Source organism: Macaca thibetana, chromosome 3 (genome assembly GCF_024542745.1).
Source record: "Macaca thibetana thibetana isolate TM-01 chromosome 3, ASM2454274v1, whole genome shotgun sequence".
NCBI lineage: Eukaryota > Metazoa > Chordata > Mammalia > Primates > Cercopithecidae > Macaca > Macaca thibetana.
The window spans coordinates 15,960,784-15,976,566 of NC_065580.1; the positions used below are offsets into that span (position 1 = coordinate 15,960,784).

Sequence of the window (15,783 nt, forward strand, 5' to 3'; positions counted from 1 at the left end):
CCCTTGTTTGGCTGTCATAGAAGCTTCCTGCCCTCAGAACTGAGCATTTCTGCTTTGATTACCCCAAAATACCTGAATCTCTTGAGCCCTATCCTTTCATCTCCCAGGTAACATGTCTAGCTCTAGTTTCCAATTTCAGATAAACTAAAATCCTTTTTCATCCTTCTTTCAGTATCACAGTTTCTCTGAAGGTTTCCCAGGCTTCTGATGTCTCCTAGGGGAGCTAGAGAGTTACCTCTAGTTTACAGGTAAACAATGAGTCATTAAATATATTTACATACCAGGATGTCAGCAGAAATGCAAAGAAGATACCAAGTGCAGAGTACAGCTGGTTCCCAGGGAGGCCGGGGGTGATTCACCACACTCTTAAAACAAGACTAGCCTCGTTTCCTCCCCAGCTCAAGGGGTAGATTCCTCTGCTCTGGCAGCAGATCTCCCAGAGGGAGCGGCCTGACCACGTCACTGGCCCAGAAGAGGAGGCGTCTGTCCCCCAGACTAGCTGAAGGAAAGGCTGGCTTGGATGATGCTCTGCTCTCCCCTTGCCCTTCTCCTGGGCACTTTCTTCGGTGGGTGCCCTCCTCTCCGGCAAGCCTCTTTTCTCATCCTCACCCTCACCGCAATCCCGTGAATGCAGAGTCTGAGCTGTTGGTTTGACACTCCTGAGTCTATTCCTCTGATTGTCTGGAACAGATATGGGGCTTCAGCCTTAAGGGCTGATCTGATGATTCTTGGTTCTGTCTGTCTACTGGGAAGGAGTTTGTTCTGTTGGTCTTCCCTGGCCCAGTGATACTTTGCATCCTTGGCTCCCCCGGTCTACTCCCCATGATGGATTCCAGGTGCCTGTGCCATGCAAGAGCTTGAGCTGCCCCTCTGTCTGGGGAAGGCAAGCCAGGCTAGGGCACATCTCTGAAAATGGCAATTTATCTTTCCCACAGGGGTCAGATCTCAGACTGTTCATCAATGGCCAGCGACCCTGGTGCAGCCTGCGGGCAGCCCGCTTTCTCTGGAGTGCACTGTGGAGGGAACATCAAACCCCAACCTATACTGGTACCGACAGGCTGCAGGCAGGGGCCTCCAGCTGCTCTTCTACTCCATTGGTGTTGACCAGATCAGCTCTGAGGTGCCCCAGAATCTCTCAGCCTCCAGGCCCCAGGACAGGCGGTTCATCCTGAGTTCTAAGAAGCTCCTCCTCAGTGACTCAGGCTTCTATCTCTGTGCCTGGAGTGTCACACTGAGCTGGGTGGGGCAGACATCTGTGCAAAAACTCCACCCTCTCCTGAGTCCTAACCATTGTCCCCAGGAGCCCTCACCCAGGGACTGCGTGGAGGATATTTGTAACTAGGTTTCTGACTGCTGGCCAATGTGAAAGCAATGGAACGAAGCTAGAATTCTACAAAAGACTCTAATACTAAAGTTCTCAGGGAGAACAAAAAATTGTATGTGTGCAGAACCTGTGATTTGCCTGCACATAGTCAAGTTCTCAATGTATGGATGTCCGGGCTTAGGCTACCATACTCCAGCCCTCAAGGTGTGCTATACCTTGCCTGATTTTCTCGTCTTCCAAATTCCTTATGTGTGCTCTGGGGAGGGGGTTTGTGCATATATGGCTGAGAGAAATAGGATATACCTGTGGCAGGAGGTGAGCTGGTGAACAAACGGGAGGATGCCAACTCAGGTTACTGAATTGGTTAATTTCATCACCTGGAGAGTCTCCTGTCATTGATCTTTCTGCTGAGACTAGAGATTCTGGGGAGGCTTAGACCTGAAGCTTTGACTAAGGCAAAGAGGCAAGATGTTCAGGAGACTGTTCTCATTCGAGGCTGAAGTGTGGTTTTGTTAGTATAGGAAACATGCGCTTAGGCCAGACGTGGTAGCTCACGCCTATAATCCCAGCACTTTGGGAGACTGAGGCAGGAGGATCACCTGAGGTCAGGAGTTCGAGACCAGACTGGCCAACGTGGTGAAACCTGTCTCTACTAAAAGTACAAAAATTAACCGGGTGTGGTGGCAGGCGTCTGTAATCCCAGCTACTTGGGAGGCTGAGGCAGGAGAATCACTTGAACCTGGGAGGTGGAAGTTGCAGTGAGCCAAGATCATGCCACTGCACTCTAGCCTGGGTGACAGAGCGAGACTCTATCTCAAAAAAAATAAAAATAAAAATAAACATACACTTAGAAATTTTGATGGTGTTTTAGGTTTTAGGTTTTAAAAACTGTCCTGTTGTACTATCTTCTAGCCCTTCCTTTGTAGCAAAGACAGACAGATGGTGATCCAAGAGATACGCAAGAAGAGGACTGTGTGTGTAATGGCTGAGCTCTAAAAAAGAGAAATCACTTAGATGGAAATGAAGGAGAGGAAAGGGTTGATGTGGATGGCTGGAAAGAGGTTCGATGGTTACCTTGGCAACTGAGCTTCCTTCCTCATCCCCATTCCTCCCTAGTTCTTGTTCTTAAAAAGATTTTCTTTCTAATGTCCCTTCCCCTCCACAAGGGGGCACAAGATGTCTTAAAATACTCTATTCTGGGCATCATTTAACCTAGATGAATCCAGAAGTGTGCATATTTCTAGTATCATTTAATCTGAAGTGGAAAATCTGAGACGTAGACACAGAGTGATCAAGAACGTACAGAATAATGCCCAAGGGTTCCTATTGAGCTTTAAGGATCAGCTATGTATTAAGCAAGTACTGTGTGCTGGGCACAGTGAGCCATTTTAAGGGTTATTAAAAATATATATATATACTTGAGATAGTGTTGGGCATAGTCATAGCATGATTTAGTCAAATCACTTGATTTTTAAGTCTAAATTTGCTAGTTGTTATGAACTTGACCTAGTTATTTAATCTTACTAGCTTTCAAGTTTTTCCCCTCCTATAAAACATGCCTCACTGAATTGTTAAGTGTATTAAATAAGATGGTGTTTATAAAGTCCTATTACAGGCTCTAATTTTCAACAGGTATTATTTTCCTCTTCTTAAACTTACAAGATTATTTTCATTACAACTTACCCAAGAGGAAGACTTATTTAACACATTTCAAATCATAAACTACAGGTATGTAATAAATATTAATATTTAAAATGCTAAACATGCTTGGATGGCAAAACCATGAAACTTGAACCCTATGCTGTGCCTATGCAGATGCTGATTCTGTAGGGGTGTTATGCAGCTTCAGAATCCTTCTTAATAGAGAAATGTCTCAGGCAATCACCACTAGTCAAGTAGAGCTAGTAGAGACTTGAGGCAGATTTTCCCTTCCTGTGATATGCTGCAAAAATTCTGGAAAACTTCACAAAGGACATAAAATTGTAGCTAGGTTTAGCTCTTTAGGAGGCTAACAGTTATATAAGCAAAATGACATTGCAAGCAAGAGAGTCAGTTTGTGTAGAAATGTGCAGGTCTGTGTGAATATTGTAAGTTTTAGAGAATTTGAAGAAAAAGAAGTCCTGATCATTGCACAGAGCATCCTACAGACAGGTGAGCATTGAAAGAGAGGCTTGAAAGCCACCTAAATTCATCAGAACAAATTAACAGCCTCCATGTTATCTTCTCTCCTTCATGCGTGGCTGTTCATTCCCATAACTGTTTCCATACCATTTAGGACTCAGAAATCCACAGTCGTTATAATTCCAGGGGACAAAGGAAAGCAGTTTAGGATGGCCGATCCTGTTCAGACGTGCCATCTCTTGCCAGGAATTCATGAAACTCACTTGCCCCTTTAATCAGATGAGGCTGTCTCTTTTCTAGGAGAGCTTCCAGGATTTGCATCTGATTTTGCAGATGTGCCAGGATGACTATGTCCATACGTCTACTTCCCTGGCCAGTTGCACATGGAAGATTCAGGGCCACATGCTGGTGGCCAGAGGCACTGTGCCCAAGATGCTTCACATAGATCTCAGCCACCCACGGGACTTATAAGGAGATACTCTTGGGCCTCTAAATAGATCTCAGCCACCCATGGGACTTATAGGGAGTCACCCTGGGGCCTCTGGACAGTTTGAGGAAGATGAGGAATGCCCAGGGTTGGGAAGCTGGTAACACTAAGATTAGGCAACTTCTTATTTTTGCCCAGGATTCTGTGGTTTGGGATAAGAATGCTACAATCCCTTGAGCTCCTGCAGAGCAGGCTTGACCTATTATATACCTAGTAAATTCCCACTCCCTACTTTGGGGGTTTCTGTATGTCTAGTTTTTCATTCTGTCTTGCATTATGTTCTTCTAAGATGTGTTAGAAAATACTCATCACACAGACCTTACAGGCTTTAGCAACTAGAGGATAAAACTACAAGGAGCCAGTCAATGCAGTGCACAAACACTGGCTCAGACATGCAGGGACTGTCCATTTTGCAGTCTGTTGGTTATCTAGGGCTCTCTCTCCTGTGACTCATCAGCACCTCTCATTACATGAGTGGAAGGAAGTGGGAGGATGCAAGTGGAGGGAGGTGGAAGGGAGTTTGGGGGGCAGGTGGGAAGAGAGAGTTGCCTGAGTGATGTGGGACCAAAAGGGATCCCAATTGGGTCAGAGCAGTTATTGCAGCTGTTTTTCATTCTCCACTATCTTCATGGTGCCCACTGTGGCCTTTGATCTTGTGCATAACCTCCAGCAGGTGTAAAGATGTGCTGGGGGAGGGGAGGCCTGCACATGGATCTGGGATACCTAGATTCCCCTCTAAAGACCCTGTCCCCTCCCCTCTGAAGTTCTACTTCCACTGCCAGGATGCTAACCAGGGGCCCAGGTAGAAAGAGCAGCATAGGAGGGGGTTGGGTGCCGGATGCGGTGAGTGTGGTTCTCATGATGCTCTGAAGGAGGGTGGGTGGAGGGAGTGACTTTCACAGGCACCCCAGATGTAGGACCCAGTAAATGTCAAACCACATCCTGTTGTGACTCTAAGAGATGGAGCTAGGGCAGGTGGCTGTTGTGGCTTGGTGCTGATATTACTCAGAGATAAACAGCCCGGCAGCCAGCACTGGGCTCAGAACCCCCATTCCTACCCCAGTTGTCAGCTATAACCTGAAAGACTCCAACCTACACCTCATTACTTCCTACCTTTTGATTCAGGGCCACTGTCCTTTTTAACACAATTTTCTTGTCATTCATGATCCTAGATCTCTTTGCTGGAGGAGGGCCAGGGAACAGGTGTCAGGGCTCCAGGTGACTCTTGCTAACTGTGGGACTCCAGTGCCAGTGCTGTCCCCTTCCACCATCAGACTGAGACTATGTCACGGATATGTATGATTTGAGGCCAGGAAGAGCTCAGCTTCTCTGAGTTACCATCCTCTTGGTACTTCAGAGACCGCAGGCTTTGAATCAGAGAATCTGAAGAGCAGAGTTTGAAGATTCCTAGAGATCACTTTACCCATTGTCCTTATATCACAGAGGAGGACATATAAGCCCAGAGAATAAAAATGAGTTGTTCAGAGCCATGCAGCTGGGGCCAGAGAAGGACCAGAAGCTAATTCTCTGTGTTTTAGCAGCTCCTGGACTTCAGATAAGGCTTGAGGAATGCAGGCTGTATGTTGAGCTGTGATCTAGCTATGAATTTTATGAATCACTCATATAAGAATAAATCAGGCAAGATGATCATATATGAGATGGCATGAGGATAGAGGGATAAATATTATGAATCACAAAATTAGAATCCTGCAGAATCTTGACAGGTTGGAGAGATAAGCTGAATAAACATGATAAACATTCTCTCCCTCCTCCCCCACCAAACAGAGAAAACCAACTGTATGAACACAGGAAGGGGAATATGTGGCTCACAAGGAGGGTATGTGAAAAACACCCAGGGGGTGAGTCAAAGTGAGCTCTATGAGTCAACGGGATGATGAGAGTACAAAAAGTTGATAAATTGTCCTAATGGAACCAACTAGCGTATAAGATGTTGAGAAGAGGAGGCAAAGTTCCCTCTTTACTCTCTGTAGGTCAGAACCCACCTGGTGCCAGGTCAGGTCCTGTACAACACATTTCTAAAGATAGAAGGATAAAAACAAACTTTAATATTTTCAGAAGGGACTGGTTTGGCCATGGAAAGTAGGACGTGCTCAAAACTGTGCCCTATAATAACAAAACTGAGAAAACTGAAAACGTTTAGCCTGAAAAAAATCTTCATGCTAGTAGTATTTATAATAACACTACTACTTACTGATGTTGTTCTAAAAGCTTTACATGTTGTGTGGGTTAAATTAGATAAAACCATCTTATGAAGTTGGGCTTGTAATTGAGCTCATTTTACGGAAAGGAAAACTGAGTCTCAGAGGTGATCACCTGCCCAGGGTCACGTAGTTGATAAATGGCAGAACTAATGCTTAAACCCAGGTCTCTGCATTAAAACATCTTCTTTGCTATGATAATGTTTTCATCCATCTACTACATGCTTTTTTCCATTCTGAAAATTCAAGTTTTAAAGTTTCTAATGATTCTGTCTCGCATAGGTTTACGGGTTCTTGCCAGAATATGAGCACTCTGTTGCATGTAGACATCTGAGAGGGCTTTTGGGGGAATATGGGGTCCCAGAGATAAGTGAATAGCAACTGTAGGTTGGCAAAAAGGAGTTGAGAATTAGCTTTACATGTTGTGTGGATTAAATGCTCATATTCATAGAGGGCAGTTGAGATCAGTTGCAAAGCAAGCTGATAAAAATCCTTTGGAAATAGTCACAGGTGTAGGCTCATTTTCAGATCCTTTTTGCTGACCTACAGAAGCCATTCACTCATTTTTGGGACCCCATATTCCCCAAGAAGCCCTCTCAACAGAGATAAAGACTACTGATAGAGATGGGAGAGAAAGACATGTAGCTGAGTCTGTAGGAGAGGGGGATGGTGAATAGAAAATATCATGTCTGTTGGAGGGAGATGGTTCAGGGAAAGACCAAGTTCTGCCACAATAAATCTTAAGGACAGGCAGAGATGTAGGGATGTTAAGGAACCCAGGAACTTCAAATTCACAAACACAGAGAGCAAGAAAAGAAAGGCTTCCAGATAGGAGGAAAGAATATTCAACCCTAGAATAAGACAGGGAATATGTTGTGTTTTGAGTCTAGGTAGGTTGGGTAAAGTCTTAGGTTATGGGGTCCCAAGGCTCAGAAATCAGCTTTTGGGAGCCACGGGAGTTTGCCACAAGCAATGGAAATGAACTGTAATTAAAACTGTTGGCCATGCTTCATGCCATTCTATACTATGAGTCATCTTATATAGTATAGGGGAGTTTCCAGGTGAAAGTAAACCTGGGGATGAATCTAAGATGTCAGTAGAGAAGCAGAAAATGGATTCATTCATGGGTCCATGGCAAAGCTGAGTTCACCTGTGGGTTTTAGCCATTCCCATGATCTCCACCAGCATCTCCCAACACCCCTAAATGAAAAAAACGGCTAGATATCTTTGCTCAGCGTTACCTGAGGAAGAAGTAAAAACACATTTTTGTTTTCACTATGCAGCTTCAACAGAGGTCTCAAAGCACCAATATTCCATTCCCACATTCATTTATAACCAGAGAAACCTCACAAAGATTCTCCTATATAGGACATTTGGGGCCGTGTGTCACACAGACTGTTAGGGGCTGATGTCAGTCTGTCTCCAGCCTTCCTTTCTGGGCCACTACAGAAGAAAAATGAGGAAATGACTCAGGGCAGGAAATGGAGACTTTAATATCTATTAGGATCCATTGCCCTTAACTCAAACTCTTATTATGAAATCACTCCCTTGAGAGAGAAAAAGTCTTCTTCTCTTGGACGGTCCCAGCAGCTCCCGACCATCCCCACTTGTCCACCTTGTGTAGCCCAGCAATAAGCCTAGTAGTAGGAAAATCTCTATGGATACTGGTGCTGGTGGGAAGATTCTTCCTCTAGGGAAGTGATGGTGACTGGAGCTCTGGGATGCCTACGGGAATCCCATTTCCCCCACAAAGAAGTTATTTTATTAGGCGACCAGCTGGATGACCCCCTTTTTCTTCCAATTTCCCAGATAAATCTGTAAAGGTCACAGGTGAAGTTCTTCTCTTTAAGAGCTACCCCATGGTAAGTTCAGCGAGAACTTGGGGTACCCTGGGCATTCTTCCAGAGACGCGTATCTTGTAACTCTTTTCAATAAGTAACCACGCTTTGCTTTGCGCTGCGTGTCACTTGTGTAGGATGCTGTTGCCCCTGCCTTGCCCTATATTCTGTCCACATAGTTTCTTAATAGGATAATGCTTAGGTCAGCCCTGAGGTTTGAACCAGTCAACAAGTCCAGGTTGATGTAGAATCTCTTTAGTGCCTCCCTTTGCAGGAATAATGCTGCACCCAGAAACTCCCTCAGAGTCTCTCCACTGGAGGGGCCTTGTGACCATTCCTGGTTTACACCTCTTGTTCCAGCATCCCATGTGGCTAGTGGCCCCTTTCATTCTCAATAGTATCTCAATTCTTACAGTAAGTTATATGATTGCCCTACATCTAAGTCATCTTTTCTCAGTGTTACCTGAGAAAGAATGGAGAGGATGCCCAGAATTGGCCCAGAAGAATCCACTTTGATTCTAGAGAAAGAGGCAGGTAGAGGCAGAAGAGATGCACTTCCCAGTGCATGTGTGCTGAATGTTGGTGGTGTTGTTTGAGAAAGACAAGGAAATGGCTGTAAAAACTTGGGAAGAGGAACCTGCCCTGGGTCAAGTAGGGTGTCAGGAGGACCAGATGGAGCTTGAAGCTCTCTCCATCTCTGTCAAGTCCTCTGGACTGAGAGTAAAATGCACATGGCCTTTTATCCTCCAGAGGAGATTTCATTCACCTTGGTCTGGTTGCAAACTCTAGGGTACCAACAAGAAACTCCTCCCACATCCTCCCACCTGCTAATGCCTCCATTTTCCACATCCCCAAGATCATGGCCACCAAACTAACAGATACCATCTTTCTTCTACAAGGTGTTTCCCCCTCCCCACCTCCACTCTGATCTTGCACTACAGTTGCTCAGCCCCTCACAGCTCTGCTCACACAAACCACTATCCTCCAATGCCTCAGTCCTAGCCTGCGCCCTCTGGCCCCCACAACTCTGCTCTCTCTGAAGTACTTCCTTGTTCCCTTGGCTGCTCCTCCTCCTGTCCTACCTTTGTGAGGAGCCACAAGGATATGCCTGCTGCCTCCACCCAGGCCTAAGGAGTGGGAAGCATGCTTTGTGAATGCTGGTCTAGGGCCTAAAACCTGTCCCCTTTGTTTTAGGCTTTTTTTTTTTTAGCCAATATAAAAACAAACCAACACATATGTAACAACAATAGCCAACAAAATACCATACTGCCATTTGAGCAATCTAGAGATAGTTACGACTGATGGAAATGACTGGCATGTGATGAGTTTCCTGGGCCCCATCCCTGCCGTTGGCACATCCTTTCCTGGTCTTTGCAAGCTGCCACCAGAGAACCCTCTTCTCCAGTTCCAAGATCTCCAGTGTAGTGGGATGAAGAGTGTTCCCCCAGAATTCATGCCCACTCAGAAACTCAGAATGTGACCTTATTTGGAAATAGGGACTTAGCAGGTGTAATTGGTTAAGATTTCTCAATAAAATTGTTCTGGATTTAGGATGGGTCCTAAATCCAATGACCTTGCCTTGAAAAGAGAAAGGAGAGGGCAGCTTAAATGCAGAGACGCAGGGAAAAATGCCATGTGAATACAGAGGCAGAGATTGCTGTGATGCTAGCACAAGCCAAGGAGTGCCAGAAGCCATCAGAAGTGGGAAGAAGCAAGAAAGATTCTCCCCCAGAACTTTCATAGAGGCTGACCTGCTGAAATCTTGATGTTGTATCTTTGGCCTCCAGAACTGTGAGAGAATAAGTTTTTATTGTTTTAAACCCACCAGTGGTACTTTGTTATAGCAGCCTGGGGAAGCAAAGACACCAAAGCATTAAGGTGTCTTCAGTGTGTTAGCATGGGCCCTGCTCGGAGTTTGGGAGAAGCTGCTCTACGATCACCCAGACACCAGGAGCAATCCCACCATCCTGGCCACTACTTGGGAAAAGTTTCTGGAATTGCCATCTTCACAACAGAACATGCCATGGTTTCACCACTCATAAGTAATTTGATCTGTAATCTTCAGTTTCCACATCTATAACATAGGGAAAATAATACCTGCTTCTGGGATCATGGTATAGACGCAGACAGCACAGGTAGCAGTGTCCAGCCCAACGCCTGAAGCAAGCAGGCTCTCAACAAAGGGCTCCCTCCTCTTTCCCACCCTTTCTCTGCTTTCGGACTTCGCTTCTCTTCCCTGACAGTCTGCCTCAACTAATTTTGATATGGCCTCTCTCAGCCCCTCTCACTGTTACAGGCCCCCTTTTCTTTAATCCCATTCATGTAGTGTTTTACCACAATGCATTCAGCCTGTATGCAGAATTTACCTTGTCAGGATAACTGTCTTTGCCCAAGTAGGAGCAGTTAACACCTTGTGTTTGGAGTGATTGAGTTTCCATTCATCAAATGCAGAAGCCCATTGGACGGGCTACTCTGAACATAGCACTTCGGCCCCCACTGGGCCCTATGTCCCATTGCTCCTGACTTGGTGTGTCTTGCTCCTGGGAAATCACTCATCCCCAGGCTTTACATATCAGTTGTCTCAACTCTGCCTTCTCTAGTATTTCAACCTAGACATGCAGAGTAGCACTCAATTTTAAGCCCAAATCCTGAAACAAGATAAGCTGGAGGTGTTAAGACTATACACGAATGTATATAACATGTGACACTTTAATCTGGAATTGGGAAATGACTAGATATTGTTGTTTTTTTTTTTTTGGCGGGGGGACGAAGTCTCGCTCTGTCACCCAGACTGGAGTGCAGTGGCGCAATCTCGGCTCACTGCAAGCTCCGCCTCCTGGGTTCACGCCATTCTCCTGCCTCAGCCTCCCGAGTAGCTGGGACTACAGGCGCCTGCCACCACGCCTGGCTATTTTTTTGTATTTTTAGTAGAGACGGGGTTTCTCCGTGTTAGCCAGGGTGGTCTCGATCTCCTGACCTCGTGATCCGCCCACCTCAGCCTCCCAAAGTGCTGGGATTACAAGCGTGAGCCACTGCGCCCGGCAATGACTAGATATTGTAACCCATAGGCCTGCCCCAATCCTCTGTCCTACACTGGGTAAGGGGTTGTGGTTTACTGTGTGCCTTCCTCTCTGTCCTCATCTTGCTGGTTTTCCAGAGCCCAGCCATTGCCCTTCAGACTAACCATCCAGTGGGGACCCAGAATGCCTGGGTTTGGAAATGGTGTTTGAGGACTTCCATCAGGATGAACGGGAGAAAGCAGCATAGGGTGGAGAGAGGGCTAGTCACTTTGGATGCCGAAGTGGATGCTGCTTTCCCTAAATTAGAAGATAGGTCAGCGATGAGCAGAGCTCCACAGACACTCCTGAAATGCAACCAGGCTCAGCACAACCATTTTTTATTGGTTTAGTCTTTTTCAAACTTGGGGGTCGGGAGCTCAATCTTCAGGGAAATAGAAAAAGAGGGAAGTATTCACATAAGGAGATGAGAAGCAGAGAGAGAATCACTTTTAGGAACACAGATTGGGAGCAGGTACAGGAGAATCCTGGGTGAGGATGAAGAATGACCCGGGATGGTTTTGGAGCTAGCCTCAGGAATCCTTTCTCTTGACCTGCGGAAGAGAGGACATTTTCAGGGTCTCAGGGGCTATGGCGCAGCAGGGATAGGGCAGGGGAGGTGGGCTCTGAGGCCTGATTTGAGTAGGGTTCGCTGGCTGTCTCCATCCTCCAGTGATGCATTCTGTGATATTCCCTGCATTCTCTCCCCAGTCTGGTTTCATTATGGTTTCATTGAGATGATAGGATATATTAGGCTGTGCCGTGGCTCTGAGATTCCTTTATGCCCATGTGTGATGTTCCATCCCCTGCCCCCATCATCTGCCCGATCCCACCCTCCTCCTTACCATGGCCATCAGCACGAGGGCACTGACCAGCACGGCATACAAGGTGGCCTTCCCTAGCAAGATCTCATAGAGGATGGTGGCAGACAGGACCCCTTGCTGGTAAGACTCTGTTGACAAGAACAGAGAGCATGTAGGTACCTGTGCACAGGTAGCTCTGGCCTCCCTCACGCCCCCATGTCTGTGGATTCTCCATGCCCTTGTTAGAGAGCAGAGACGGTGAAAGAGAAAAAGGAGAGACTCACTTACCAGAGGTGAAGCCACAGTCTGAAAGAAAACAGGGGAAGAAAAATGGATGAGAGAATGCTGCTTTGTAAGGACACTGAGCCTTACATCACAGATTCACAGGCCACAAGCACATGCATATCAGATGGTACAAAGTCAGCCTCCTTTGATAGCCCTGGTTCTGTCTCCCTCATGCTGCTCCAGTGCCAGCGACGTGGTCACTATGATCTTAGGAAACCAGGACCCCAGAAGGGGATGGGCCACACACCACTCAGGTGTTGAGCTGTATGGCTTGTCCTCAGGGGGACCTGAGAGCTGAGCTCTAAGGTGTCAGGATCTGAAGGAAGAATGAGCTTGAGGTGCTCCATTCAGCCTCTATGCTTCTTGGGGAGGAAGTGCACACTTCCTTGATCGTCCCACCTTGTCCACTCTGACTTTCTTCTGGATCTAGTCTTGTCCTTTACATGGATCTTTTTATCTTCCCTGGTAGCTGGCCTCACCCAGTCTCCTCCAGGCATCTCCCCCGGCCCCACTCACCTGCCCTACCCCAGGCCTCGGCGCTGATCTTTTGGGTGATGGGCTTGTCCCTGTCCTCGGTCCACTCGTCATCCTCCGAGAGCCCATAGAACTGGACTTGGCAGCGGAAGTGGTTGCGGGGGTTGTGCCAGAAGGTGGCCGAGACCCTCAGGCGGCTGCTCAGGCAGTATCTGGAGTCCTCGAGGGCGGGCTGCTCCTTGAGGGGCTGTGGGTCCGTGCTGACCCCACTGTGCACCTCTTTCCCGTTCACCCACCAGCTCAGCTCCACATGGTCGGGGTAGAAGCCTGTGGCCAGGCACACCAGCGTGGCCTTTTGGGTGTGGGAGATCTCTGCTTCTGATGGCTCAAACACAGCGACCTTGGGTGGGAACACTTTTTTCAGGTCCTCTGGAAAGGGAAGAGGGGATAGGGCTAGGGTTGTTCTGAGAGCTATCTGGTCTTGGTAGGGGCTCTGTGTATGTGAGAGAGAGAGGGCTGGGAAAGGACCATAATGAAGCACAATTATGTTACTAAGTCCTCCTTGCTTTGGAGTCACCAGCCTATTCCTCTTTGATGGTTCTACCCCTTCCTTGCTTGTCTTTTGTATCCACCCTATGGGTTGGCACTATCCATTGTCTGTCCATCTCCCAATTAGGCACTGCCTAACATTCTAGGCAATGTCTCTTCATTGCCATTATTTGATTTCCTCTCCATCAATAACAACTTGCCTACCTACTTCTCACCATTTTATGTGGTAGTTTTTTAACTGGAGCAAGGGATTGGAACCCCCAAAATCAAGATCCAAATCCTAGAACTTCCTTTGTCCACCAACAAGACTTTTAAGACAGAAATTCCTATCACTTTTTTCTGCTTGTGAAGTATGAATCACCGTTCTGACTTTGCAGAAAGTGTGTGAAGGTTAAATTATGTACGAATTCAAAAAGCCCCCTCCCAAGGACGTTATTTATATGAAATCTAAGGTGCTAGGAAGGAAGGGGAATCTGGGATGAGGGAGGCATTTTGGAACTAGGGACTTTCTTTAGATTTACAAATGGACTATTTTTTGCTTAGGACAGCCTTTGGTTTTACAGTGTGTTCATGAGAATGTGAGGTTTTTTCTTTTTGTGGTGCATGATGTCATCTTATCCATTCCTCTGCCTCCAGGTACTCCTGAGTTTTCTCAGCTCAGACAGATAGTATCTTCCCTTATTTCAAAATTAGGGACCCTTCAACCTTCTGTGTCCCTTTGCATCCAAATATTATATGTATTTTTTTTTTCTACTAGCAAGTTCCCCAAATAAACATCTGATATGATCAGAGTAATTTCTTGCTACTAGTTGTGTTGATACAGTTTCTGTCCTGAGCATATCCTTTGTAGATTCTTAGGGATGACATGTAAATGCATCCCCTTTAATCCCTGAGGAACCTTCTCATTTGGTTGAATTACTTCTTTTGGACCTGCCCTCCTACTCATCTTATCTTTTTTTTTTCTTTTTCTTCCCATTGATTATTTTTCATTTCTGAGCAACTCTATTAAAGTGAAGAAATATCAGTCTTAGGAGAACCTATTCCGAATCTCCTGGACAATGGAGAAAATTTATTCTGACATTTCTTCAGATTTGTGTGGATGTGACCTCCTTCCTGGGTCCCCATGGGGCCTCCTGCTGGAAGGGCTCTCTGCTTGGTTTAGTGCGCTGCTGTCACCATTTTGAAATCCTAAGTCGTTTTTTCACAAGAGCCCCCGCATTTTCATTTTGAGCTGATCCTGCAAATTCTGTAGCTGGTCCTGCTTCCCATCATGTCAATTTCCCTTCCTCCCCACAACTCCTACCTTGCTAATTACCACTATGCTTCTAAGTCTTTACTAGCTGGGCTGGGGCTAAATGATGATATCCTAACTTCTATCTGCAGCACTTTCTTTCTTTCTGCTCTCAACCTGCTTATTTTCACTCTCATCTCAAAAGCCCTGGCTCTGGGAGTCCACCAGCCCTCCAGAATGCACTCCTTTGATCTCTTCATTTAGCAAACACTCAGTCCCCATTGTAAAAATTAAAAATGTCCCTTGACCATGCATGCTGTTCTGTAGAATAGTTATTGATGCAATAGGCATGGTGAATACTAGCCGCCTCTCACCGCACACCAACACACTATCTGTACATGAGGGCAGGGGCAACTCTCCTGCATTTGTGAGTCCCTGTGGTGTGGGGCTTGTCTCTGTGGACGTAAGTGTGTATACTAGTGAGCTTCTGGTGTAAGTGTGTGGACTAGTGAGCTACTGGTGTATACTAGTGAGCTTCTTGTGTAAGTGTGTGTACTAGCAAGCTGAGGGTGTGTGTGTACTGAGCTTCTGGTGTAAGTGTGTACTAGTGAGCTGCTGGTGTAAGTATGTGCACTAGTGAGCTGCCGGTGTAAGTGTGTGCACTAGTGAGCTGCTGGTGTAAGTGTGTGCACTAGTGAGCTGCTGTTGGCCTGTGCTCTACTTGTGGGTTGGGTTCACCTTAGGCAAAATTGTGATGTTTGTCTCACATCTTCCCAACCCACCTCTAACACAGACACAGCCTTACTCCATTTCCATACTCCAGATCCTGCCCATCCTTTGGCACTGGGCTGACCCTTCCCCCTGCCTCCCTAGTGACCTCCAAGGAGGATGGGGAAAAGAAGCATTGAATTACATCAATAATCTGTGCACTCTACATGTTGATTCTCTTTTCTTCTTCACAGCAATAGTAAGTGGTAGGTATTGTTCATTATATTTTATAGTTGAGGAAACTGAGATACACACATTAATTTGCCCAAGGTCACCACATCAAAAAAGAACCAGAGGTTCAAACTCGGCCTTTATCTGGCTCTCAAGTCTGGGTCTTTTCTGCGTCCCAGTTGACTGCAGGAACCCTACATTTCCTCTGGATACACTTCACTGTAGCTGAGCCCTATTACAACTGGCTTAATGACAGCCTAATTACAAGTGGTACGGGTTGATATACCAATATCGTGAGTTCTCTTCTCTGGCCTCAGGGCAGTCCTCACCAGGTAACGTTTAGGGCCCCTTTTCAGCTCTCAGGGCCTAAAATCTTCCAGAGAATTTTCCTTGTCTCTCAGGCAAAAATATCCGCATTTTAAATGTGTGTTTGTGGCAAATGAACTCCCTGAACATC

At 46.3% G+C, this 15,783-nt stretch overlaps 1 protein-coding gene, 1 long non-coding RNA gene and 2 gene segments (V, D, J or C); 1 reads left to right on the forward strand and 3 right to left on the reverse strand.

Moving 5' to 3' along the window:
• LOC126951125 (uncharacterized) overlaps nt 1-455 on the reverse strand; it is a 38,675-nt gene extending 38,220 nt beyond the window's left edge. For 2 of the 6 annotated variants that reach the window (XR_007724356.1, XR_007724357.1), the window contains exon 1: nt 282-455. This is a non-coding gene — a long non-coding RNA (uncharacterized LOC126951125). The remainder of the gene's footprint in view (nt 1-281) is intronic. The other 4 variants (XR_007724360.1, XR_007724358.1, XR_007724355.1 and 1 more) reach the window with 3 other exon arrangements.
• LOC126951110 (probable non-functional T cell receptor beta variable 7-3) overlaps nt 1-15,783 on the reverse strand; it is a 632,711-nt gene that overhangs the window by 40,000 nt on the left and 576,928 nt on the right.
• Nucleotides 387-1,365, forward strand: LOC126951106 (T cell receptor beta variable 30-like). The segment is given in 2 exon segments: nt 387-566; nt 936-1,365. Coding segments are annotated over 2 exon segments (453 nt in total).
• Nucleotides 11,360-15,783, reverse strand: part of LOC126951109 (M1-specific T cell receptor beta chain-like) — a 418,381-nt gene continuing 413,957 nt past the window's right edge. Inside the window, 3 exon segments of the mRNA XM_050784984.1 lie at nt 11,360-11,599; nt 12,137-12,154; nt 12,650-13,007. Of these exon segments, the coding sequence (XP_050640941.1) occupies nt 11,433-11,599; nt 12,137-12,154; nt 12,650-13,007 (543 nt within the window). The 3' untranslated portion in view covers nt 11,360-11,432.